Source organism: Ambystoma mexicanum, chromosome 8, assembly GCF_040938575.1.
Source record: "Ambystoma mexicanum isolate Mex_15411 chromosome 8, UKY_AmexF1_1, whole genome shotgun sequence".
Taxonomy (NCBI): Eukaryota; Metazoa; Chordata; class Amphibia; order Caudata; family Ambystomatidae; genus Ambystoma; species Ambystoma mexicanum.
This window is the reverse complement of record NC_090929.1, coordinates 356,701,834-356,726,387: the sequence shown is the minus strand read 5'-3', so window position 1 is coordinate 356,726,387 and position 24,554 is coordinate 356,701,834. Positions and strand designations below refer to the sequence as shown.

Genomic DNA, 24,554 nt, shown 5'->3' with positions numbered 1-24,554 from the left:
GATCGGTATTGCAGATCATAAAGTGGTCTCGGTGGTATTAGACCTTGGCCGAAGGGCGAGGGGCGTTTGGGGATGGAAAGTCCCGGGAGCCATTCTAAGGGACCTTGCGGCCCGGGGAACTCTTGAAGAGAAAACAAGACTATTCTTTGCCACTAATAAGAAAGGTGATACAGATGAAGGCATTAGATGGGACGCATATAAAGCGACACTCAGGGGAGAAATAATCGCACTTTCCGCTCATCGAGCTAAGCAGCTAAGAGCGTTAGAAGCTCAATTGGAAGCGGAGGTGGAAGCGGCTAGGCAGGCGGCGGGTGGAACCCCCTCGAGAAGGGCTATGCGCGCATATAGGAAGGCGGTGGGCCAATTGGAGCTATTACGTACTAAAAAGGCTGAGGGGGCGCTTCTAGCAGTAAGACAACAATTTTATGCGAAAGCCAATAAGGCAGACACCCTATTGGCCCGCCTCTTGAGGGGCAAAAGGGCAAGAAATACTATCTCGGCGCTGCAACTGGACCCGGGGGAGCGGATCACTAGGCAGGAAGACTTGCAGGACGCCCTGGCCCAGTACTATGACTCACTGTATGCCTCCCAACATCCCCTGATGGATAAACAGGAATCATTTCTCTAGGGGGTTCGACTGAGGGAAATAAGTAGCGACGAGAGGGAAGCCCTTAACAGAGAAATATCTGAGGAGGAGGTCAGGGGGGTTATTAGGGCGCTCCCGGCACACACAGCACCCGGCCCGGATGGCTATACCGCCGCATTCTATAAATTGTTCATTTCACAGTTGGCCCCGCACTTAACTTCATTATACAACTTGTTTCGTCACACCGGTCGAGTTGCTCCGTCCATGGAAGAAGCTAAGGTTACTCTTGTCCTTAAGCCACAGAAAAACCCAGAGGAGAGAGCTTTGTATCGTCCCATAGCTTTAATAAATACAGATGCGAAGATATACACTAAGATCCTGGCGAATAGGCTTGACTCCATCCTCCCGTACTTGATTCACCCGGATCAAGCAGGGTTTATCAGGGGCAGGCAGACCGCAGACAATATTAGGAGAGTGGCCCATATAGTCGAAAAAGTACAGAAAACCGGCGTTCCTGCAGTCCTGGTGGCGCTAGACGCGGAGAAAGCTTTCGATCGTGTGGAGTGACCCTTTATATTTCGTGTAATGGAAAAAATGGGCTTCGGAGGGGAGTTTCTGACGATGGTCCGGGCCAATTATCAGGCCCCGTCCATTCGAATAATGGTGAATGGCACGGCTTCTAGACAGGTGCGCATACATAGGGGGACTAAACAGGGCTGCCCGCTTTCCCCAATCCTTTATGCAATCTATTTGGAACCGCTCCTGCAGGCAATAAGGGAAGCGGCGGACATCCAGGGCATTCCCTTTGGAGGTCAGCAGCACAAGGTTGCAGCGTTTGCGGACGACATGCTGCTTATGTTATCTGCGCCAAGCGACTCGCTTCGGGCTAGTATTGCCCTCTTGGAAAACTTTGGTGCGGCCTCGGGTTTGAAGATCAATGCCAACAAGTCAGAGGTTCTGAGCTTAACGCTGGGGGTAATGGATGGTGATAGACTGAGAGGCAGTACCCCTTTACAGTGGAGTCCGGGTGGGATTCGCTACCTAGGAGTGAAAATCACGGCCTCCTTAACAGGCTGGTATGGGGCTAATCTCCCTCCTCTTTTCAAGGCTATTCAGAAAGACTTCCAGCGGTGGCAGGGCCTCAGGGTATCATGGTTGGGGCGTATAGCGGCGGTAAAGATGGTCACTCTCCCGAGGCTTCTATATTTATTTCAGGCAATCCCACTACCGATCCCGGCAAGTTTCTTTAAAGAACTGGAGGCGCTAACTAAAAGTTTCATATGGGAGGGGAAAAGACCCAGGGTGGGAAGAGGCTTCTACGGGCAGCTAGGGGGGAGGGAGGGAGGGAGGGAGGGATGGCCCAACCTAACTTTAAGCGCTATTACGAAGCGACCCAAATTCGAATTATCAGGGAGTGGCTGAGGGGGGAGGAGGCGACGCAAGGCAAGTTATGGGTGAGAATGGACAGAGCAGTGGTACATCGCAACCTAGCAGAAGTGCTATGGCTCCCCAAACCGCATAGACCCCGGCACCTGTATAAAAGTGCAATTACCAGGCTTATGGCCGACACTTGGGACAAGCTAGCGAGATCTGTGGGAATCACCACCTTTCCATCTCCCTTCACACCGATCTTTGAGAATGGAGATTTCACCCCAGACTTGGAAAAGGGAGCATTTACCAAATGGCGGGAGGGCGGTTGCAGAAAATTGGCAGATATGTTCCGTGGAGGGGAGTTACTATCTTTCTATGATTGTAAGAGGGAATTTACGCTACAGGAAGGGGAACGGCTGCGGTATGCGCAAATACGGCATTGGCTTCTGCACCCAGGGGTCAAACAAGCAGCCACACGAGAACCCACCCCTTTTGAGAAATTTCTTCTTACTAATGATGGGTCGAAAGGCCTCATATCCAACATTTATAAAATCTTGGAAAAAGACAAAATAGGTTTGAACTGGCCCTATATGAGGGAATGAGATCGAACTGTGGGCCGCGAGATGACTAGGGAGGAATGGGAGACACTATGGAAGAGGATTCCCAAACTAGCCAAAGCGTCCCAGCTTCAGGAAATCTGGTATAAGGTTCTTGTAGGGTGGCAGTGCACCCCGGTCCGGCTACACAGGATGTTCCCTGGAAAATCCGAGAAATGCTGGAGGGGCTGTGGGATGATAGGGTCAGCAGATCATATTTGGTGGGGGTGCCCCTTGATAGAGCCCTTCTGGGAAGAAATTCGACAGGCACAGGAACAGGCCTTCGGGGAGGCGGACGAAAGAACTCCTGCACATATTTTGTTAGGCCTTCGGAAATCTCTGAACCAGGGGGAAATGAGAGGTAGGGAAAAGGCCAAAACTATTGTGGTCCTGGCAGCTATGTTGTTAATAGCTCAGAGATGGAGGGGGCCGGAGGTGCCTCAATATCAGGATTGGTACCGGAAGATTTGGGAAATAGCGGCTCTGGAATGGGCTACGTTTGCCAAGGACAATAGAGTGCAGAACTTTGCAGCGGAATGGGGAGAGATCATGAACTTCCTTGGAGACGATTTTAGGGTAATGTGGTGCCCGCAGCGATTGAAGCTTTTGGACCTACACTGAGCGTGGGGTGTGTGCTCGAGAGGGCAACGATCTGGGAGTTATTGCTTGATGTTGGGGGGGGAGTAGGGAGGTGGGTTGGAGGGAACGTTTATTATTGTTGTTCATCATAAAATTCAATAAAAAGAGTTTAAAAAAAAAAAAAGAATGTCAGGTGCAATAGTCTTCATAATAGAAGCTGGGATGGAATCCTCAAATGGGGGATACCATTTCTCGCCCTCTGGTACCCTCTGCCGCATAAGTGGGAACTGGAGAAAAAGTGAAATCCAGAATACAAGAAGGCATTGTCATGCTCTGGATTCCTGTGAGGCTAGATACCTGGAGGGCTGTAGTAACCAGTTTAACTTACATTTGCAGGGATTTGTGGAGACCAGTACCAAAATGGGGTGCAATGCATATGCCCCAACGTCTGGGTGCCAAGAAGAACATGGTTCAAAGTTTCCACAGCGAGGGACCAGGGGCCTTCTCTGGGAGTTTGGGGGAGTGCTGTTGTGCCCGGATGCTATCTTAAATACATTGTTTAGATAATTTGAAATGTCTTGAGTCCTGCTGTGCACCATTGTCACTCTGGGCATAAATTAGACTTCACATCATGGCCCCTGTTCCCTGAATCCAACTGGCTGTACACTCTGGATAAATTGCCTGCATCCACGAGAAGCAGGCTTCAACTCCCATCACCCCGGCTATGAGGAGAGTTTATCAAAACCTACTGCAGGTTCCTATGCCTCATTTGCAAAGGTATTTCGATGATAGGCTATGTACAAGGCTGTACATGAGCTTTCCCGCTATATAAAGAAGCATGTTACTCTTTGACAGCACTAGAACACCTTGTTGCTTGCAAGGTGGGACCGACCATACCATATATCGGGAGATGACCACAGTTGGTACTGTGAGAAACCTGAAGGTACTCTCACTTCCACTCCCCCGGGATCTTCTGTTCAGGTGGCCAAGGAAGGGCCATTGCTTTTGGATCCCGACTCTGGGGGTGGACTTGCGAAGAGGATCACCTGGGTGGAGGGTCTGTGGGGATGCGGCAGAGGGTACCAGAGGGTGAGAAATGGTATCCCCCATTTCCTAACAGTGATTTATCTTACCCTCCATCAGCCTTCGTAAGATATTGTTGCCCATATCCGACTTCTCCCCCTGAAGTCAGATTAACTATTGAGAAGAAGAAACTAACCCCAAGACTAATGAAGATTACCAAGAGTAATGAAGATTACCTATAGGAGACGCCACTACAGTACTGATATGAATAGGCAGGCACCTGAAGGCTATAGAGGTGAAAGTCAGGCATGTCCTGTTAATTGGATTAGTTGTGGTCAGACAATTGAGCCTGAGAACTTGCCCTTGCTGCCGTTATAGACTCACAGGTGTATAAAAAAGTGGAGTTCACGAACAGCAGAAGGAAGCCTGGGAAGAGCGAGAAGCCGGTTGGGTAAGAGGAGCAGGAAGGCCAGTACAGCTCACAAGAAACCTGGAGAGGAACGGAGTGCGGAGACGCTGGAGAAGGACACATTGTGGCAGTGTGTCATTGCGTGGCGAGGGAGAATGTTTCCAAGGAGCCAGCGAGAGCTGGGAGCTGTGGAAATAGGCGGTCTCTGTGCTACTGAGAAGTGCTTGTTCCCTGACTGGAAGCAAAAGTTTAGGGATGTCTGCAGGCAGTGAGATCAGACTGTGCTAACGAAGAAGCTGAACAGTTTACACGAGTGGTGAGTGCTAATGAATGAAAGACCCGCTGCACGTTTCAATGTCAATGAATCAACATTGTATCCGAGTGGTCGCGTGCAGGCAGCACGTTATTGAAAGCCTCTGATAAAACCCAAATGGTAAGCTACGTTTTTTCTGTAAATGAGCAGTCAAGGGGAGCAACAAAGTGTGAGCAAAATACTGAATGTGAAAGTTAAAGAGCTGCATTTGAACCCTCCAAATGTGAATAACGCGGCCATCCTAAATTATGGGGATAAAGTGCTTTAGTAAGGGCAACTGGTTGCGTTGCTTGACCTGTAGTGGATGGCCCGTGTGGTCTGTCAACTGTGCCTAGACCAGGGAGCCCCAACAAATGAGAAGGAACTGCGCAAACAACCTAGAAACCAGAAAGAGATGAATGTTGGTTTTGGCAATAAGCTTGGGAAAAGGGAATCCTGAGCTTCTTGGAAACATTATCTTGCCAGAATCATCTTTTGGAACTTTTGAATAGTTGTGAACCAGCATCTGTGGCTTGGGGGAAGAACCCTGTGCCTTTGTTGGATCATAAAAGACTTGAAGGTTACGGAAGGGAATCCTGAGCTTCTTGCAAACATTACCTTGGGAACATTGTATTGTGAATCCAGGTTTAAAACTTGGGGGAGGGAACCCCAAACTCTTTTGGAACTTTGTTTTGGTGATCCAGTACATGCAGCTTGGGAGAAAAGAGCCTGAGCTCCTTTTGAGAACATGGTTTTCTTTGAACTGTATACTGAACTTGGGGAAGGCAGCTAGAGATTGCTCCATGCTTTAATTTGAACACTATTTTGAGTAAGAATATCCCTGCACTACATTTTAGGTATTGGAAGTGAGGACAAGCATAGGTTTTGATACAACAAAAAACTATGGCAAGAGAAGAAATAGAAACCCAAGCGCTTGTACATAAATCAATTAGGGAGATGGCTGCAGATGAGTGTAAGCCACAGGTTCATTGCCAAGTACTTCAGTTATAGGAAACTAGTACAACAATTGCATTCACACTGCACACAAATCGGTGAAGTCCATGTGTTAGTTGTATATAATTTAATGAACTGAATGTCAGCCCGACACGTGTTTCGAGCCTACGCTCTTATTCTGAGGCTGAAAACGTCACACATGTCATTTGCCAAATATATAGATATGTTATATGAAGTGAATGCACAAACCAAAAATGCAAACATGAGGACAGTTATACATAAGCCCATTATCATACACCAAAAAACATGTGCATATAGTCAATAGCATTAAATTGTGTTGTGTGAAAGATCCATAGGATATTCACATCCGTTAAATAATACGAATTGTGGTTAAAAATTGAAAAAACAAAAACATACAACAGCAAACATATAGAGAAAGAAAGGGAGATGAAAAAACAATGATTATTAATACCCTTATTAGATGCATTGCATGGTGGTTTGGTGAATGTGCCAATACCAAATCTGGCAAAACCACGTTCAATTAGCAATTGTACCTTGTATGCTCTTTGGTCCCGAAATATATCTCGAAAGGGTACAAATTGACATTAGTCATACTCCTATTGTTGTTATGCGCACAGTAACTGCAACCATGATGCCAAAACCATATTAGTCACATTACTAAACGTTGGTACTGGATGTCTATACTTCCACTTACCAATTTAGCGTTTGCTGGTAATATAACACTTGTTGGTTGACTAACTGGAGACAAATAATGTACGGATCGAATTAGCTAATACATCCAATATATTCAGGCAGAAAGAAGCTTTCAATGTCTTTTGACTAGGTATTACCTATATAGTTTCGCAGTTGCGTTTATCTGTTAATTTATCTGATAATTGCCAATGTCAACCAGAAAATGAAAGTGAAGTTTGACCGGGATCACACATGAACGAACGTGAGAAACCATGTGCAATGTAAAACAAAACAGAGAAAGAAGCACACAGGCTCAGATCAGTTAACTGAAGCGCATTATTATCTACGTGATGAGATTGAGAGCATTATAGCTGCCAAGGGATCATGAGTAATTGTATCCCAACCATGCCTTTTCGGCGACTTCCACATTGTCAAGGAGCCACAGTGTTGCTGCTGACTCATCTATATCAGTAATGCACGGCATAGTGCGTACTTGTCTCAGGAAAAGTTTGGGTTTTTCAAACCGGTGTTGGTGCTCGTGAATGATCAGTGCGAACGATGTGAGGCTTGATGTGCACTCGGGGCACTTATCTGATCCAATTAGTAACACACATAACTTTTTATTTCGAAGGTCATCTTTCTCTACTTATATTTAAAAATAAATATGAAGGTTTCACAATTTACTAGAACAAAGGATAATCCTTTCATACAATTTATTTAGAACTGGACCCAATGGGTTAGATTGGGGCATTACTTAGCACTGCTGTTTGCCTTGTGGCGCTAAGTGATAGCGCAGATTGTAGCCAGTTTGGCACAGCACATGCTACCTCTCCACCATGCTGGACATACTTGGAAAGAAATTTGGGTAATTGGCAACGCAATGAAAACCATGACCTTTTTAATATGAGGGACAATGACACTGGATTCCAAGCGCTATTCATTGAATGATCAGTTAAAATACTGGTGAGAATTAGCCATTATGCTAGTTCCCGTGTATAGGAAGCCGTCTTCCATGGCGTAATTAAATGGAATATACAAAACTACTTGCATATATCTAATACATGTGTGTTTTTACATTTCTTTGCTTTTTAGCTATTATAATACATGTGTTAACACGTCTTCATGGAGCTAGAGTTTTTTTGAATTATCAGGTAAGTTAACAGATGGGCGCAACTGCGAATAGGTTATACCTAGTCAAGACATTGACTGCTTCTTTCTGACTGAATATATTGGATGTATTAGCTAATTAGATCAGTATATTTATCTCCAGTTAGTCAACCAAAAAGTGTTATATTACCGGCAAACGCTAATTGGTAAGTGGAAGTATACACATCCAGTACCAAAGTTTAGTAATGTGACAAATATGGTTTTGGCATCATGGTTGCAGTTATTGTGCGCATAACAACAATACGAGTATGACTATTGTCAATTTGTACCCTTTAGAGATATATTTCAAGACCAAAGAGCATACACAAGGTACATTTGCTAATTGAACGCAGTTTTTCCAGATTTGGTATTGGCACATATACCAAACCACCTTGCAATGCATCTAATAAGAATATTAATAATCATGATTGTTTTTTCATCTCCCTTTCTTTCTCTATATGTTTGTATGTTTTTAGTTTTTTTAATATTTTTAACCACAATTCGTATGATTTATTTAATGGATGTGAATATCCTATGGATCTTTCACACAACACAATTTGATGCTATTGACTATATGCACATGTTTTTTGGTATATGATAATGGGCTTATGTATAACTGTCCTCATTTTTGGTTTGTGCATTCACTTCATATAACATATCTATGTCTTTGGCAAATGACTTATGTGTGATGTTTTCAGCCTCAGAAGAAGAGCGTTTGCTCGAAACACGCGTCAGGGTGACATTCAGTTCCTTAAATTATATGCAACTAATGCTTGGATTTAACTGATTTGTGAATGCAATTGTTGTACTAGGTTTTGATACAGGCAGACCTTTGTTTTGGATTTCTGGACATAGAGGCTCCTTAGTATTGTTGGCTAGGGCAATCCTCACCATAGCTATAGGGCAAGATAGGCTTTCAGAACTGTTACCTCTGTCTGTGTCCTCTCTTAATAACATTCCTGTCTCTCAGTACATGGAGACGGCTTCCCTGGGATATGAAAAATGAAAATCTCCACCTTACTAGACACACCAGGCGTGCATTTACAGAAACACACTTTAACTGGTAATATTTTACAAAAATTTGGGAGTAGAAATTACATCACATGCTTTGAGTCCCGCCTCCACCCAAGAGCACAGAAAATTGCACATGCTCTTCCACCACAAATGCATTACAGAATTGATCACACACTGTGTGACCGTGATACGGTTGTAAGAAGTAGATCCATAAAAATCAACAAGAAGTGTAAACTAATAAACCACGTCAAAATCTCATAGAAGTGGATACAGGGTAGTCTCAATAGGAAGCGCACAGTTGCAACTGAAACACCTGGGAAGCCATGAAGGTTAACCCTGCCCATGTTCCAGAGCATCTCTGACCTACTGTTTTTTATGGTTCTTGTAGTAGCATTAGCACCTATTTTTACACTTGCATGGTTTCTAGACTCCCATGGCATGGCTTATTTGTCATCTAAAATGTGAGTTTCAGGAGCATGTGGATGACTACTGTGACAGATCTAGGAAATTCTTTCCTTCTCGCCAGAGGGGAGCCACCCCCTTTGAGCATAGAGAGTTGAGCCCGCTAAGCAAGAACCTCCCTAGTGGTCAGGGAAATGACACTGAGACCAGGAGGGAACTGAGGAAAGAATCCCCGTTCAGGAGACGAGATCCAAAGAGGCTTCCATGCTGGGCAGTATCCAAGAAGAAGACAGACGGTTCAGCCAAACGAGAAATGGAGACGGGAAAACCATCATCCTTGGTGACGTGACCACAGTGCAGCCGGGTTGGGTCAGGCACCCGAGAACTAGCGCCAAGACCAGGAGGTAGCCGAGGAAAAAATCTTCCATTTTACATATAAGAACTAAGCCTGTCAAGAAGCAGTCCCTTATGACTCAACAGCACCGAGAACGGAGGCAAATGGCCACAACCCTGCTGGGGAAATCACCCTGCTGGACTACGCCCAGAAAGACAGAAGGTGCAAGTGATACCCAGGGAAGAGGGTGGCAAGCGGAACTCCATGAACAGAGGAGTGTTACAGGAGCCTGCAATACTCAAGAGATGAATATGTGATAGAAATATTGAAGCCAGCAAAACACTTATGAAACAGAGAAGGCAAAAGGGACCTGAAAGGCACAAGAAAAATAAGACATTTGGGGAAACCCAACAGACAAGGGAGTGTGGAGGATTGAACCAAGTGACATTTGGGGAAATCCAAAGAGAAGGGAACCTGGAGGGTCCGAGCAAGTAGACCAAAGTACAAAGTCCAAAGTAAAGGTGGGAAAGGGATAAGAAAATCATTCCTACATGTAAAGGACTAGGGAGATTTCATTCAAAAAAAGACTTGCAACTTCTCCTGGAAGAGTTTACATGGAGAGCAGAAACCCTTTTTTTTAATTTGAACTGTTTGTGAAAACTATCTCCAGAGTGAGTCTTTGAACATTGACCAATGGAAGCCTAAGTGAGAAGGTCATCACCTGGACTTTTGTTATTTGGATACAGTAGGTGGGCCAAATGGTAGATAGTTTATGGACTGAGGGCTACCTCTTTTTGCTAATGACTGACAAGCACCCTTAGTTCACTCTTAGTTTATAGGTAGGGAAATCCCTCGTAGCAATAGGGACAGAGGGGCATTTTATTCTTTTAGTTATCATTAAACACATTTAACATACCTCTTCTGAATCCGTCTCCGTCATCTGGTTCACCAGACTAGTCAAACCAGGAGGCCATTCATTAGTAGCACCTGACCATTTGTAAATGTTGTGAGTGTATTTTATATAGCAACACACCTGTAATTGATGCCCAATAAACAATACAGTCCTGCTCTGTGGCAAACATAAAGAGTGGAGAAAATAGATTGATTGTTGGTAAATGACATGGGTGAAAACGTGCTAGGTACTAAAGGGCTAGTTACTGGCTCATGTAGTTAATTCAAGCTATTTTATAATTATTTGAAAAGGCTGACTTTTATGGTATTTGTGATTGCCATCTTTGTATGCGGATGTAGGATGCGAAAGGCCTTGAACTTACATTTTTTAATTTTTTATTTCAGGGCCAAATTGGCATCTCTCTTTGGTCTGGACCAGGTAGTGTCCAGCCAGGGAAACGAGTCTTTCCAGTACACAGCTCCAAAGCAGCCCAAGAAAGGTCAACCTGCAGCTGGTAAGTTCCACGACTAGATCCCTGCCTCTGCCTATGTTCTAACAATAATAATTTGTGTTGTTATATACCGCTTTATGCCGGATTCCTCCAGCTTTTCAGTGCTGTAATGACCGGTGTCATTATTACATTTTTCATTAGACTTAATTTTTGGGTCTACCTTGAACCTCCTGGGAGATTTGGACTTGGGTAGTGCAAGTTACCCTCATGTCCGGGACCGGTCCTTTAATCTTCAGCAAGCCACGTGGAAAATCACACTGTATGAAGTAAACCAGAAATTCGATGCAGTCTTCATCACAACCAAACCGTTTGTGAAAAAAGAAAAGGCTCGTAGCCTATTAGCAGTGTGACACTGAAGGTGATAGACCAGTCCATCCATTGTAAAGGACACTTCAATTTGGCCACTACAGGTTTTGTGACGAATCCAGGGAATTTGCCCCTTCTTCCCAAGTGCAAAAGTCACCCACTTTGTGACTAGGGAGTTGAGCCTGCTACATGATACTCTCCATAAGGGAGGGGGGAAGCGGGACCTCACTAGGGATGAACCCCCTCCCTTGGGGGACCAGGAATGGCCAAGTACAGATACTGTCCAAACCCTCCCCATGTTTGTTGGTTACATAGGAGTTGAACAGGGCGCAAATGTACAGGGTTTCCTTAAAGTGGAGGGCTTGGTTTATGACTTGGGTCTTTCCCACTGCTCTACGCAAAGCAGAGCCACTAGGTGATGCTTCATAATTCAGGGGCACAACCCTATACTGTGAAAGTAGGGGAACCTATTGCTTCGGGGATACTGGAAAAAGCTATAAGCCAAATTGTAGAGAGTTGACGCTCATTCCCAGACCACTCTGTTTTTTTTTTTTATAGCTTTGGGGAGGCCGACCAAAACTTGACTCCACCTGTCCAGTCTAAAAAGGATAATACGACTACTTTACCACACTAGACCTTTGCCCAGAGGAATAACCATATTCTGGCAGATGCCTGCGAAAGAGCTACATCTGAAGGTCAGGACTGTGAACAGAGGGACTTTTTTCTTCAAAAAGAAAAGGGTTCCTATATGTAGGGGTTGTAGCGATCTGGATGCTACCCAGAAAACTCAACTGTAAATCCCCAGGAGCCATACGAGGGTATAAGGGAATTATCTAATTTCCTCCCACCTTACAGCCAGTCATCAGTGGGGTAACCAAGACAAGGTCCTTAGCAAGTTCTACACGGCTAGGATATATGCTGATGTTAAGACCTTTGCAAACATTTGTGACATCTGTCAAAAGACTTTCACTACCCTATTCCCAGAGTTCCCCTGATTACTGAAGGGCCTTTTAAGAGAATCGCAATGGATATACTAGGGCCTCTTAAACCATCTAAACTAGGGAACAAATGTATACTGGTTATATTAGACAATGCGACCTGTTATTCGGATGCCTTCCCCACCCTGAGAAACGCCAGTCAGCAGATCCTTAAACCTCTTATCCCCTTCCTCTCCCAGGTAGGTGTCCTGAAAGAAATCCTCACTGACCAGCGTACAACATTTATGTCACGCCTGATGAAAGAGTTAAAGGATGTGCTGAATTAAATAAAATCTTTGTACCACCCGCAGTCTGATGGTCTTGTGGAACGTTTCAATCAGAAATTGATATGTAAATTGCATAAAGTGTTCGAAACGGATCGTACAAACTGGAATTGTGACAAATCCAATCCCAGATAGTCAATTTGTCCTTTCTCCACAAGCGGGAGCCATCTCATTTGGGACTGGGGAATTGAGCCAGCTATGCGATACCCTCCCTAGGGAACAGTGCAGCGGGGTACCACTTGGGTGACCCCCTTTGGGGACAAGGAATGCCAGACTAGGGTTACTATCGCACCTTCCTTCACGTCAAACCCCCCCCCCCCCTGTTTGTTGGTTATATGGGAGTAGAACAGGGCAAATGCATACAGGGCCTCTTTAAAGTGGGATAGCTTGTTTTCCGACTTGAATTTGTCCCTGCCTCTCTATGCAAAGCTTGTGCCAATGGCGGCTTCCCTTCGATTCCAGGGAGGGATTCAAATACAGTGGAATGTAAAGCCAGAAAGGGAGAATCTGCCAGAGGGCAAGAAGGGGAAGCTACACTCCTAGTAAGGAGTTCACAACCACACAGTCGGCGTGGCAGGCGAAGCCCCACAACAGCCTAGAGAGCTCTGCAACTCCAGGGAAAAGAGTCTCCTGCAAAGCAGACAAGCACGGGAGAATCAAAGTGAGCCGAGAGAAACGAGACTCAACGGTAACATCCTCCACTGACGCCGAAATCCAGCAACAGGAGAGTTACTACAGGACAGGAGACTGCCTGAACCAAACCAAGAGGAAATACGCTGACCCGCAGAAGCCATAATGCCTGGCTCCAGTGCAGAACAGTGCTGCTGGCTCACAGATATGCAGCAGTACCCAACGAGCAGTTGGAGAGTGGTGATCCGCTGTTACGCTCACCTGGTTCCCACAGGGGCGTCGATCGGACCCGGACAGCTGAGGTCTCCACCAACGTGATGCGTAGTGCCGAGATGACTGTCTGGACTGGCCCGCCTAATCTCCTCTGCTTGATCCGTAGAAGTATTCTCCTGCAAGTGGAGAAAGGGATTTAGCCACCCGTGGATATGAGTGATAGCCCCCTCCCACTGTTCTCGTTCTCCCTTCTTGTCACCTCCGATATCCCCTTTTTGGAACCTCTCCTTATGTTTTTAAATGATGAGCTCTCCATCCTGCGTGGATTGCAGGGGCGCGTTAATGCCAGTTACTTCACTGGTTTGAAGGCGTGGGAGAGTTCCGGAGAGTATTGACTCTGAGGTTCCTGACAAGGTTCGGTAAGTATCCAGTTCATAGAGTTAAATATGTCCGATGATTCACTCTTGTCCCCCCCCCTTCCTTCCTTGTCTTGCAACTAAGATCGTGAGAAGATACCCCTCGTGGCAGTTGGTGGCGCGCAGGTAAGAGTCTGTATTACCCGACACCGTCCGGTAAATGTTGCCGGTGTTTAACATGTTGTTTTCTCTCTCTTTGCAGGTGCGGCACATGAGGATGTGGAGAGTTATAGAATAATGCCTCCGGTGGTAATCTGGTAAGTCTATGATAAGTTTTTTTTTATTTGTTGGTTTTCTCGGCCCACCTTGTTGTTTTCTTTTGTCCCTCAGGTGCCGGAGTTCGGCAAAGAAATGATGGAGGCGGCGCCGAATCGAAAGATGCTGCTATGATATATTTAGCAATCGCATGCATTTTTCTATTTTGGGCTACACATTTAGAGGCTCCGCTATTGTAAGGTCGACTGCCTGTATGTACATGCTGATCTTTTAATAGAAGGATAAAGCATTACCTGGGCACCACTAGATTCATATAGAGGAGTAGTGCGCTGGTGCAATGATAGGAAGGAGAAATGACGTTTGTGGAAGGAGCCCAGTGTCAATATTTAAAAAAAAATTAAGATGGCGCAGTAGCAGTCCCTTTAAAGTGCCCTTTATTTAATAAAAGGCAAGACTAGTTGCAGGGCGCAGCATGTTACTATTACATTTGCCTAATTCGGAGGCTCACAAGGCCCGGTGAAGGCAGGGGGGGGGAGCAAGTTAGTGGCCATTAACAGGCATTTATTGGCAACACTGATCAGTACCGGCACCCTGCATATAAGCTATGGTACTATATGTAAGTACGCCAGGAAGGCCTACTTTAGTCGACACGCTACTAGGCTTATGAAGTGAACATGTTTGAGACAGGTTGTTTTTTTTTATTGTTGTTTTCTGACGTGGGCCAACAGATGTCACTTTCTGTAAAAGTGGCCTTCAAATACTAGCTCAAAGTAAAGGACGACACTTTTCGTGTGTCGATTGATGTGCCCCTGTTTTTACCCCTCTCTCTATATGGTGTAGGCGCAGTCTCCGGGCAAACGGTTACCCTAATTACCATAGAAATAATCATACAGTAATTATGGAAACTCAACCAGAGCACACATTCTTTGACTCGTGAGAATTGCCAGAAGGTGCGCACTTCAGGGGGAAAAGCATTTGCACAATGAGCCACATCACACGATTTCCTAGCAACTTGAAGGTGGAGGGGTGAGTATCTTCCATTAACCATTCTTCTGGTTGAAGACAGTGATGGAATTTTGCTGAGATTAAAACATCCACTGCCCGCACCCACCTAATCTGCCTAGAAGTAGGTGTTTGACCTCAAGGCCAGGCCACTACCTTCCCTGTCTAATTTAAAAAGAGGGACCCTGCACAATGGGTTACATTTTATTCAGTGGCCCGCCCCTCACCCCATTCAATCTGTGGTATGAGCTTAATTTGGTGCTAGTGCTCGATTTGTAAGAATTCCGTGATCATTTTGTCTTCTGCGATTTTTCCAAGGTACAGCATTTTAACAATGGTTAATTGATAATTACTTCACAAAATCATGAAAATGTTTTTTTTATCCGCATTTTGCACATTGTGATCAATGTTGATCCAGTTGGGGGCCCGTGAGACAGTTATTCTCATTGAGTATTAATTGTCGGGTGACGTGTACTATCCTGAGAGATTAATGCTTGAGGTGAAGTGTGCACCTTTGGGACATTAGTACTAGGGGGAAATGCTTCTGTGAACCACTTTTTTGGGTGCGTCTCTGGGTAATATGGGACGTGGACCCCTGGAACAACCAATGTTCTCATGGTGGCTTGTGGGGATGAGCCCCAGTTATGTGCCAGTGGCAGCGGTTTTAATGCGGCTCGCCTCCTCTTTACTTGCTAAGAGTGGGTTTTAGTTACTTTGATTAGTGCATGCCCTGTGTCACTGCTGTTTCACAGGTCATGATGGGCAGCGAGTGGGTTGCACAGATGCCACCTGCAGTGTCCCTGGTGCAGAAAAGAAACTTTGTTACACTTTTCATGAAAAATAAATCTATCATTTTGATAAAATATTAGTTGCAGTGCTGGTAATTTCGATCCAGGTTATGCAGGTGTTATTTTTCAGAGGGCGGGAAACGGGGACTTGCTTGCTCTGTGTGCGCATCCCCACGCTGGATCCTCTGTATTCCTGTTGCAATCCTTGATCGGACTGTGCTAGGGCCCGGGCACTAATAAGAAAGTGGCCCACAGTTGCAAAATGCAATTCCTCTTGTGACAGAGGGAGCTTGTGGTAAATGGTCTTGCAAATTATGCATCTTAAAAAATATTCTTCAATAACGCCAGTGTCCCTAGTTTAAACCACTCGCTGCCCATCAGACTGGCCAAAACCTGGCCCACAGTAGCATGATTAACCTTCACTTCTGGCATTGCCCTATAGGCCTGTCCGAGTCTGACAGTGTGTGTCTGTGCCATCCTTTGGGAACTGTGCTGGTTGCCCTCTCTGAAAGCATGTGCAATATCGACCTATTTGCTGGGACTGATTCACAAAGCGTTTTCAATTCTTTGTGAAACAGGCCCGCCATGTCCACTAGGGATGTAACGGTATTACGGTATACCGTTAAAGATACCGTGAACCACTTAATTGAACAATAATAACCGTCACATTGTTTATACCGTTCATACTGTTAAGTGTGCTTTTCAATCTGATTTGGAATGGCTGCAGTAAGCAAGTGCTGTGCAGTCTTGGTCTTGCACTGTTGGATGTGCCGTCTGCCAAGTAATTTCAGATGGAGCAGTTTTTAATGCCATTCCATAAACCACACATGCCTGACACAAAATCAATATGTTAGCAATAGGAAGAATATAAACAGTGCCAAGAAGGAAAAGGGTTTACTTTGGGTTGGCGGTTTGGGGTTTATATATTTATAATGGATAATGTTTTCTAAACATATGACAATGGGGGATTTCCCTGGTTCCATCATTGAATTTACATATAATAAGTCACAGTGCGAAATTTACTCATCTCTGTGGGTATTCCCTGCTGCCATACCAAAGTGTAACATGTCCGTGATTACTGAACACCTTTTGGCCCTCAAGTAAACTAAAGGCTGTAACGTAAAGAGAGTGCGTGTGTGCGTATGCGCACAAGCGTATACTACCATCAGACTCCATTGATCTGTGGCATGCAGGTTATCAAGATGGCAACATGTTCATCTTCACCAGTAGCCAGTGGGGGGGGCTAAAAGCTGAAATGACCACTTAAGAAAAGCTATTCAGTTTGCTTTGCCAGGCGCAGCAGGGCTCCCCCCCCCCCTGCCCCTCCTCCTCTCCACACGTGTGTTTGGTGGAAGCAAGGGGTGGCATTTCAGTGGAAAGTATGTTGAAAAGCCCAATTCTGGCCCTGGGGACCTGGTTTTGTTTGTGATGATAAATCTGACAATTTATGACCTTTTAGAAAATATTTGTTAAGATTAGTTAACTCCACCTGCTATACCGCGATAACCATGATATACCGTCATTTGGCAAGAAGGTTATTGTACCGTCATAAAACTAATACCGTGACGCCCCTAATGTCCACATGCATTGAAAGAGTTCCCCCTAGATCTGAGCCATCTTCGCTTCTCCACCTGCCGCTAGAACTGCCCACGTATGCTCTTACCTCCACTATGAGTGCTAGATGGATGCGCCGCACGACAGTATGCCAATCTAAACCAATGATGTTAAGATACGCTAGTGTGAGGTGTGCCTCTCTTCTCCGGGACTCGAGATGTGGATGCATGTTGGGATTCCTGGTGTGCGTCAAGATCATATCAGGTTTTTGACCATGCATTGGTGGCGCTAGGGCTTGTATGGTGCGCTTTGGGTTATTGGTAGCGTGGAGCCAAGCGAGAAGATTATAGGGTGTGCAGCAGTATGTGGGGTATTGGTGGTATGGCTGCAGCCGGTTGGGGGCGTGGCCTGGTGCTCATGGCGTGAGGCAGCGGGGACGCCGAGCTCTGGCCGATTTGCCGTAACCTGATCCTGCATCGGTGCCTGCAAAGCACCTTGATCCCAAAAGAACTTGCCAGCACAAAGCAGCAGCGTTACCCGAGCTTAACGGGGCAACCTCTAGAAAAATCGGACAAATGAAACTGGAGAAATCCAATTCGGGACCCGGCCTCCCCCCCCCCCTCAGTGCGAAACACAAGATGGCGGACCCCATCTAGACCAGCAGCTTGCTGCCAGAGTGTTGCAGTGCGGGATGTCTGACCAGGCAAGCCAACCCGCCAAGTGAACGAAACCAGCGGAGGGGAGACCGTGAAGGCACCCAACACATCGCACCTAAGCCTCACCCCAACTCCAACAGGAAGCGCGAGCCACCAGCGGGACCTGAGCTGTGAATGAGCAGCGCTCCTGAAGTCGGACACAGGCACCCCAGATCGGCTGCCAGAAATGAGGTGAACAGGGACCGCTGTATCAAGTCGAGCAGCAGGAGAGACTCACCTGACGGAGCTCTGTGCCGGTGTGCGAAGAGGGAACGCGCTGTGAGGCGGACTCCTTTACTCCCCAGGACACCGCCGAAGTGCGGGAAAACCCAGAGTGAGGAGCGTGGCCCCCACAATAGCCCAGAAGCAACAAGGTGAGCCGGGGAGGAGGGGGCAACAAGAGAGCCGCCCGGTGCCACCAAACACCAACAGTGGCCCACGTAAATTCAGGGTACTCGAGCCGGCACCCAGCATCTCCTCCCGCAGACTGTGTACCAGAGCACACAGCGAGACCATCCCCAAACACTCCCACATCCCTGAGGAGCGCTTCATATTGAATTGCAGTGCAGCTACCACCACCAGCCACTCTCCCTTAAAAGAAAGCAGAACAGCACCGGACGACCTGAACCAGGCCCCCCTACTCTGCAGGCCCCACAACCCAATACGCCCGCTCTCAAACCCCCCCCAAGCCAGGGGCATTAACGACAATCTCCACACCACACAACCAAGAGGTGAATCAGAGATCGACCTTGCAACTGTAGCAAGCATAAACAATTTAAAGACACAAATTGTGAGCTACAGATCTCATTGGAACTAAAAAGCACAACAGGACCCAAATACACCCCCCCCCCCCACAGCCCACCCAAAGCAGAGTGCAATACCATAATGTCCTCCTCCAGAAATAAAGGGAAGCCCTCCACAATGGACATCTATATCCCAACTAAGCCACAACGCACACCTCAACCCCCGACGCTGGTAGCCAACAGAAAAATGAAGGGGATGGAAAGGACAAACAAGTGCTAGAGGCCATAGCTGCACTAAAGACATTTATAGACACAAAAATAGAAGAAGTAAAGTAACTTATGTGCCAGGATGCCAGAAACCTCGCAGAGAGAGCAACCATAGCTGAATTGGCCCTACAAGAAACATCTGAGGATAACGCAGACCTCAAGGCCCGAATGGCAGAACTGGAAAAAAAGTGATCACGCTAGAGGCCAGATCCGAAGAGGCTGAAGGGCGCGCAAGGCTCAATAATGTACGAATACTCGGAGTACCTGAAGGCACAGAGGGGACCGAACCCGACATCCTACATTGAAACCCTGATACAACAGGAAATCGGAGCAGGCCAACTAACACAGGGCTTCACTGTGGAAAGGGCACATAGATCTCTCCAAAAGAAACCACCGCAGGGGCTCCCACCCCCACCCAATAATTGCAAAGAATCTCAACTTTTAGGACAGAGAAACCATAATAAAATACTCCAGGGAAGGGGGGGGTGATAGAACAGAACAACTCCAAGGTCGCCATCTACCCCGACTACATGCCCTCGGTACAAAGGGCGAGGAACTCCTTTGTCCCAATCAATGCCAAACTCTGACAACTAAATTTAAAATACATGCTACTATATCCGTCCAGGCTGAAGGTGATTTACAAGGGCCGCGCAAGATTCCTGGAACCCTCAGCCGGTAGCCAGAGGACAGTTATTGTTTAATGTTTATATACCTTTAACCAAAGAACAGAATATCGCACCGCAGTCGAGCATTATCATAACCCAAACGATTCTGTAAAACTGTTTAAAAATGGCAATAAAATACTTAAAAAAAAAAAAAAATGGTTGCAGATGGTTGTGGGGTGCCGTTCGTGAGGGGGTGTTTGTGGTATTGGGAAAGTAGATGGGTCAAGAAGGATGTCTTGCAATATGTATGACGAGGAGGTGGGCAAAGAGGAAATGTGCATAGGAAAGTGTGTAATTATTGTGTGGTATGAGAGAAACCTAAGGGTGCTCTCCCGAGTTGTATCCCGGAATCCCTTATCCAGGTCTCCAGGACACGGCCATCACTTTTGGATCCAGTTCCTGGGGGTGGACCGGTGGGGGAGGATCACCTGGGTAGGGGAACCCAGGGTCGCGCTTGGGAGAATACCCCAGGTGTGACACTGTATGATATAGGGGAAGAAGACGAGGGGGACCAAGTCCCTTAGGTTTTTATAGGTAACTTTAAATCAACCTTCCTTCCACCTAATGAATCTCCCTTCCCTAAATCCAACAACCTCTCTACATCTGGTAAACTTATCGGGTATTCCTGCGGCCGTGGGAAACTACATCTCACACAATCCCTGTCATCCTGTTGTCTACCCAAACACTCATTCTTCCCACAATCCCCCTGGTTAATTTCAAGATAATAATCCTGGTCATTCCCGTTTGTTCCACAAACCTTACCATGTAGGATATCTGGAAAACCTAACGCCCCCTTTTTGACAAACAAACACTTTTCTTACACTGTGACAGTTAACGGGCTAACACCAGAACCATTTACCTGACATGTCGCAACATGAGGGTCCGGCAGAGTCAGGCAATTGACATTAACCACGCACACTTGACGTCCCTTTACCTTCCCCACAGGGATAAAAGGCGGAGCACGAAAGCACACGGAGAGCAAGGCCAACCACACAAGGAAGCAGCTAATCAAGGACGGAAGTTTAAACAGAGATGCAAAGCGACGAAATCTGAAAGGACGTCAAGGAGGGAGATGCCCTTGCCCTTTTCAAACCAGACCTACAAAGCCTCCGAAAGAGAGGGGCCGCGATGTACAGCTGGCAAGTGGAGTAGCAGATGTAAACTGTGCACAGAGCCCTCCCTTATTGATAATCCGGGCAGGGAGGCGTGCTGGCTACCGTGATACCGTCCTTGACTCCAGAGGCAAGACAGGCCAACTGGTTCCTCGCAACCGGTGAGTCAGGAAGAGCTGATGGCAAACCAAACTGTGTTGAGGCCAAGGTTGCAATCGGCAACATAGTATGAACTCAACAAACTGATTAACAAAGAACTTGTATATTTGCGAACTTGAGAGAAAGCCCAGTTAAGGTCCAGGTGCAGAGGGGTCCGGCGCCACATGTGCGCTCATTCAAAAGACTTTGTCGGAGACCTGTTTTTGAAACTGCAAGTACCAGAAGGCCCTAGGAAAGGGTGGCGTGAGGCGCCAGTGTTGTCCTACAAGTCTCTGACCCGTTGCCAGAGCAAAGCTAGAGGAAGAGAGCCCTGCTTTCTGATGAAAATGAGAAATACATGAACTGTGTACAAAATAGATGAACTGTATTAAAGAAAGGCCGTAGTGAACCCGATGGAGGGAGGGCAAAAACTGTGAGAAGCATCCGAGCCCAGCGGAGGGCGATCCTAGGGGCGATGAGCAATCGCCCAAGGTGCAAGACCACTGAGAGAACTTTTATGTTGTTTGTGAATCAAAAGTAATGCACCCGTGAACATTGTGTCGACAAAAGTAAACCCAGTCGAGGGTTGTCTGTAATGGGATGTTGTTAAAAAGGACATTTGAATATTACAAGTATCTGAGGCTGGCGGAGGGAGATCAAGGAGCGAAGAGGAATCACCCAAGGTACAGGAGTACAGAAGGATCTTTCCTTGTTTGTTGTGTTATTTATTGATATTGTGTTTTTAAAAAATATTTTTATTAACTTTTTAGAACATGTAACAGTTACAATACAGTGTCATAGATATTCACATTATTTTCAAATTCAAAAAGAAACTGTCCCCCCCCCCCTTTAACTTCTCTCCCTCCACCCTCAACTGCCTGAGTATAATCTTGCAACATTTAGATCCCATTTTGCGACATGCTCGCCTGGACTCCATCCTGTATTGTTTGGGCAGTGTCTTCGCCATTACTTTTATCGAACAATGTCACTGTTGGGGAAATCCACTGCATATGTCTGGTCCAAGTTCTTGTTTTTGCTCCCCTAGTGTCTTCTCCCACACCTCTGTTTCTGCTGTTGACCATTTCCTCTGGTATTTCCACCATCTGTTAATGCTCGGCCCATTCGTAGCTTTCCACTGCATAGCTATGCTGCGTTTGGCCAACACATATATTAGGTCTTTAATCTTCCCCATGGTTTTTTTGTTTATTGCCTCTCTTGAAGAGCCCCAATATGCATGCCTCTGGGGACTGGATGTCAATGTTAATGCCTCCAGGGCCCACTCTGTTTGCCATGTGCCTCCAAAATTCCTGGATACGATGACATTCCCAAAACATGTGAATCATGCCTACGTTTTCTTCCTTGCATTTAGGACAGGCCTGATTACCCTCTCCTTTAAACTTTGCTATCGCCGCTGGCGTCAGATATGCCCTCTGTGTAACGTAAAGTTGGAGCAGCTGTAGCCTAGCATTTCTAGAGACTTTCTTATGGTATATGCCACTCTTTGTCTTCAAATGAATTATTTTTCCCATCCTCCTATGCACTTCAATTCAAACCTCAAGTTGCGCTCTATCAGTGACTGATATATTCTGGATATAGCGTGCCCCCCCTTTTAGAGATATTTATGATAGTTTCAGTATCTTCACACTCTATTGCATACCCCTGACAATTGGCCACCTACCCTTTATTGTACTTAGCACGGCCCTAAGTAGTAGGAATTGACCCTCGTGTATACCTGTGGAATCCTGCAATTCCTAAAATTCCGGCAACCTATTTTCGTTTCTCAGATCTCCTATCGTAGCAATATCGCCAGACTCCCAATGTGCTTGCACCCTTGCCCTAATTCCCTGTTTGTCTGACATTACCACGGCCAAGGGAGTCTGTCGTGATATTGGGTCTCTAATTCCCATGGTTCTGCAGGTCCTCTGCCCTATCTGTATGCCCAGATTCACTAAATGTGGATGAACGTGACTCCTGCGGGGTAACCCATATCAAGTCTCTCAGATTTAATCTTTTTATTGCTGGCTGTTGGAGAGCCGTCTCCACCGTAGGGTCCTCACCCATTTATTGCACCACGTACTGCAAGTGGCATGCCAGGAAGTACAGCTCGAAATTAAAATTGGGGTCTTCATCCCACCTTTCGCATAGGGCCTTTACAATATGTTGAGTGCAACCCTGTGTCTCAACTCCCCCCCGCTCACCCGCCACAATAAGCCCTTGCATTTACTGTCCAGGTCTTGGAAGATTTTCTTGGGAATGTTATATGGGATATTCCCAAAACAGTGCATCAGTCTCGGCCGTGCTACCATTTTTAGAAGGGTCACTCTTCCTCCTACCGACAACGGTAACTTAACCCAAATTGCATCTATTTAATCAAGCCCTCTTTCTCCCGTATTGTGGTGTTTTCGTGTTCTAGCTTGGGGTCGTGATATATGTGCAGCCCTAGGTATCTGAATGAGCTCCTACTACACGGCAGGGGGAGAGCCGGCAGCTCCACGTTCCAATATGCTGCCAATTTTGCTAGCGGAAAAAAGTAGGATTTGCTCTTGTTTATTCCATTGTTTGTTGTTTTGAACCAGCAGCCCTTCTAAGGCAGACTTTTACAAGAAAGAGACTTGGCTTCTGAAGGTGTTGATCTCGTTGAGCTGAACTGTGAACTTTGTGCTGATGAGGTCAAGGAGTGTGCTGTGCTCAAGAGTCCCGTGTCCCGTGCTTTGAACGTGGGGAAGGGGGAAACCCAGCCATACCATCTTGACTTCATTTTTGTGAACACTCCTTTCTTTTCTGGTGATCATTATCCCACACTTTTTTCGTAATTTAGAAGTAAGGCGTTTTTTAGTATAGGCCCTTTTTATTTGAAAAGACGCCACTGGCAGTGCCTCGTAGCTTGCTCCCATCTTACATTTAGGTTTAGATTAGGCGTTTTATCTCACCCATTATAAAGTTCAATAAACACCTTTTGAACTATGATCACTTGTCTGTCTTTTCTGTTACCACCATGAGTTCCTTACAGGTATTGGTGGCATGGGAGCGGGGAATGCATGAAGTGGAAGGAATGCAGTGACAGTCTTTGAGGGGTTTAATGATGACTTGTACAAGGGACAACTCGAAAGATGCAGGGGGAAAGTATTCAGTGCATGGAAAAATTATAATGGGTGGTGTGGAAGCGGTGGTGCGGTAGCAGGTGGGAAGCATGGTAGAAGGAGTATAGTGCTTGGGAGAATTTGTGATAAGGGAGCTGGGGAGAGGTGTACACTGTTATTTAAAACATGACTCTTTAATCCCTATATGTTTTAAAAAATGCTTGAAATGCCTAATGTTGACTTATTGTATTCAACATGTTCTTGGGGGGGGGGGGTTACTCCTAATCCCCTCATTGAAGAGTTGAGCTTACATGATGTGCTCGCTCATTCAGTGAAATATGGGGCCACTTTCCCAGTCCAGCCCTGGCTGAGAGACATTTCATTTGTTTGGAACTGCTCTATGAAGTAGAGGAGCAGAAAGAAACCATAAGACCTCTTTGGGTGAGGTCAGAAAACCAACCACAACTTAATTTAACTACGGGGGAGAGGGGTACACCTATTCTGAGCTGGAGCTTAGAATCTTTTGTCTTTCTCTGTAAAGTGGTAGGTTAGCCTATGTTCAGCCGAAGGACTGAAATTGTCCGACATCCTGATGAGTGCCAGTTTTGTTGTTTGTTAGCATAGGAAGAAATCCATCATAGGAGTAGGGTTTCGAGGAGGATTCAT

General features: G+C 46.1%; 1 protein-coding gene across 6 annotated transcripts in view; it reads left to right on the top strand.

Annotated features, from left to right (window-relative positions):
- Positions 1–24,554, top strand: part of FKBP15 (FKBP prolyl isomerase family member 15) — a 2,419,492-nt gene that overhangs the window by 57,139 nt on the left and 2,337,799 nt on the right. For all 6 annotated transcript variants that reach the window (XM_069609812.1, XM_069609811.1, XM_069609809.1 and 3 more), the window contains exon 2: positions 10,696–10,805. In XM_069609812.1, the coding sequence (XP_069465913.1) occupies positions 10,696–10,805 (110 nt within the window). The remainder of the gene's footprint in view (positions 1–10,695; positions 10,806–24,554) is intronic.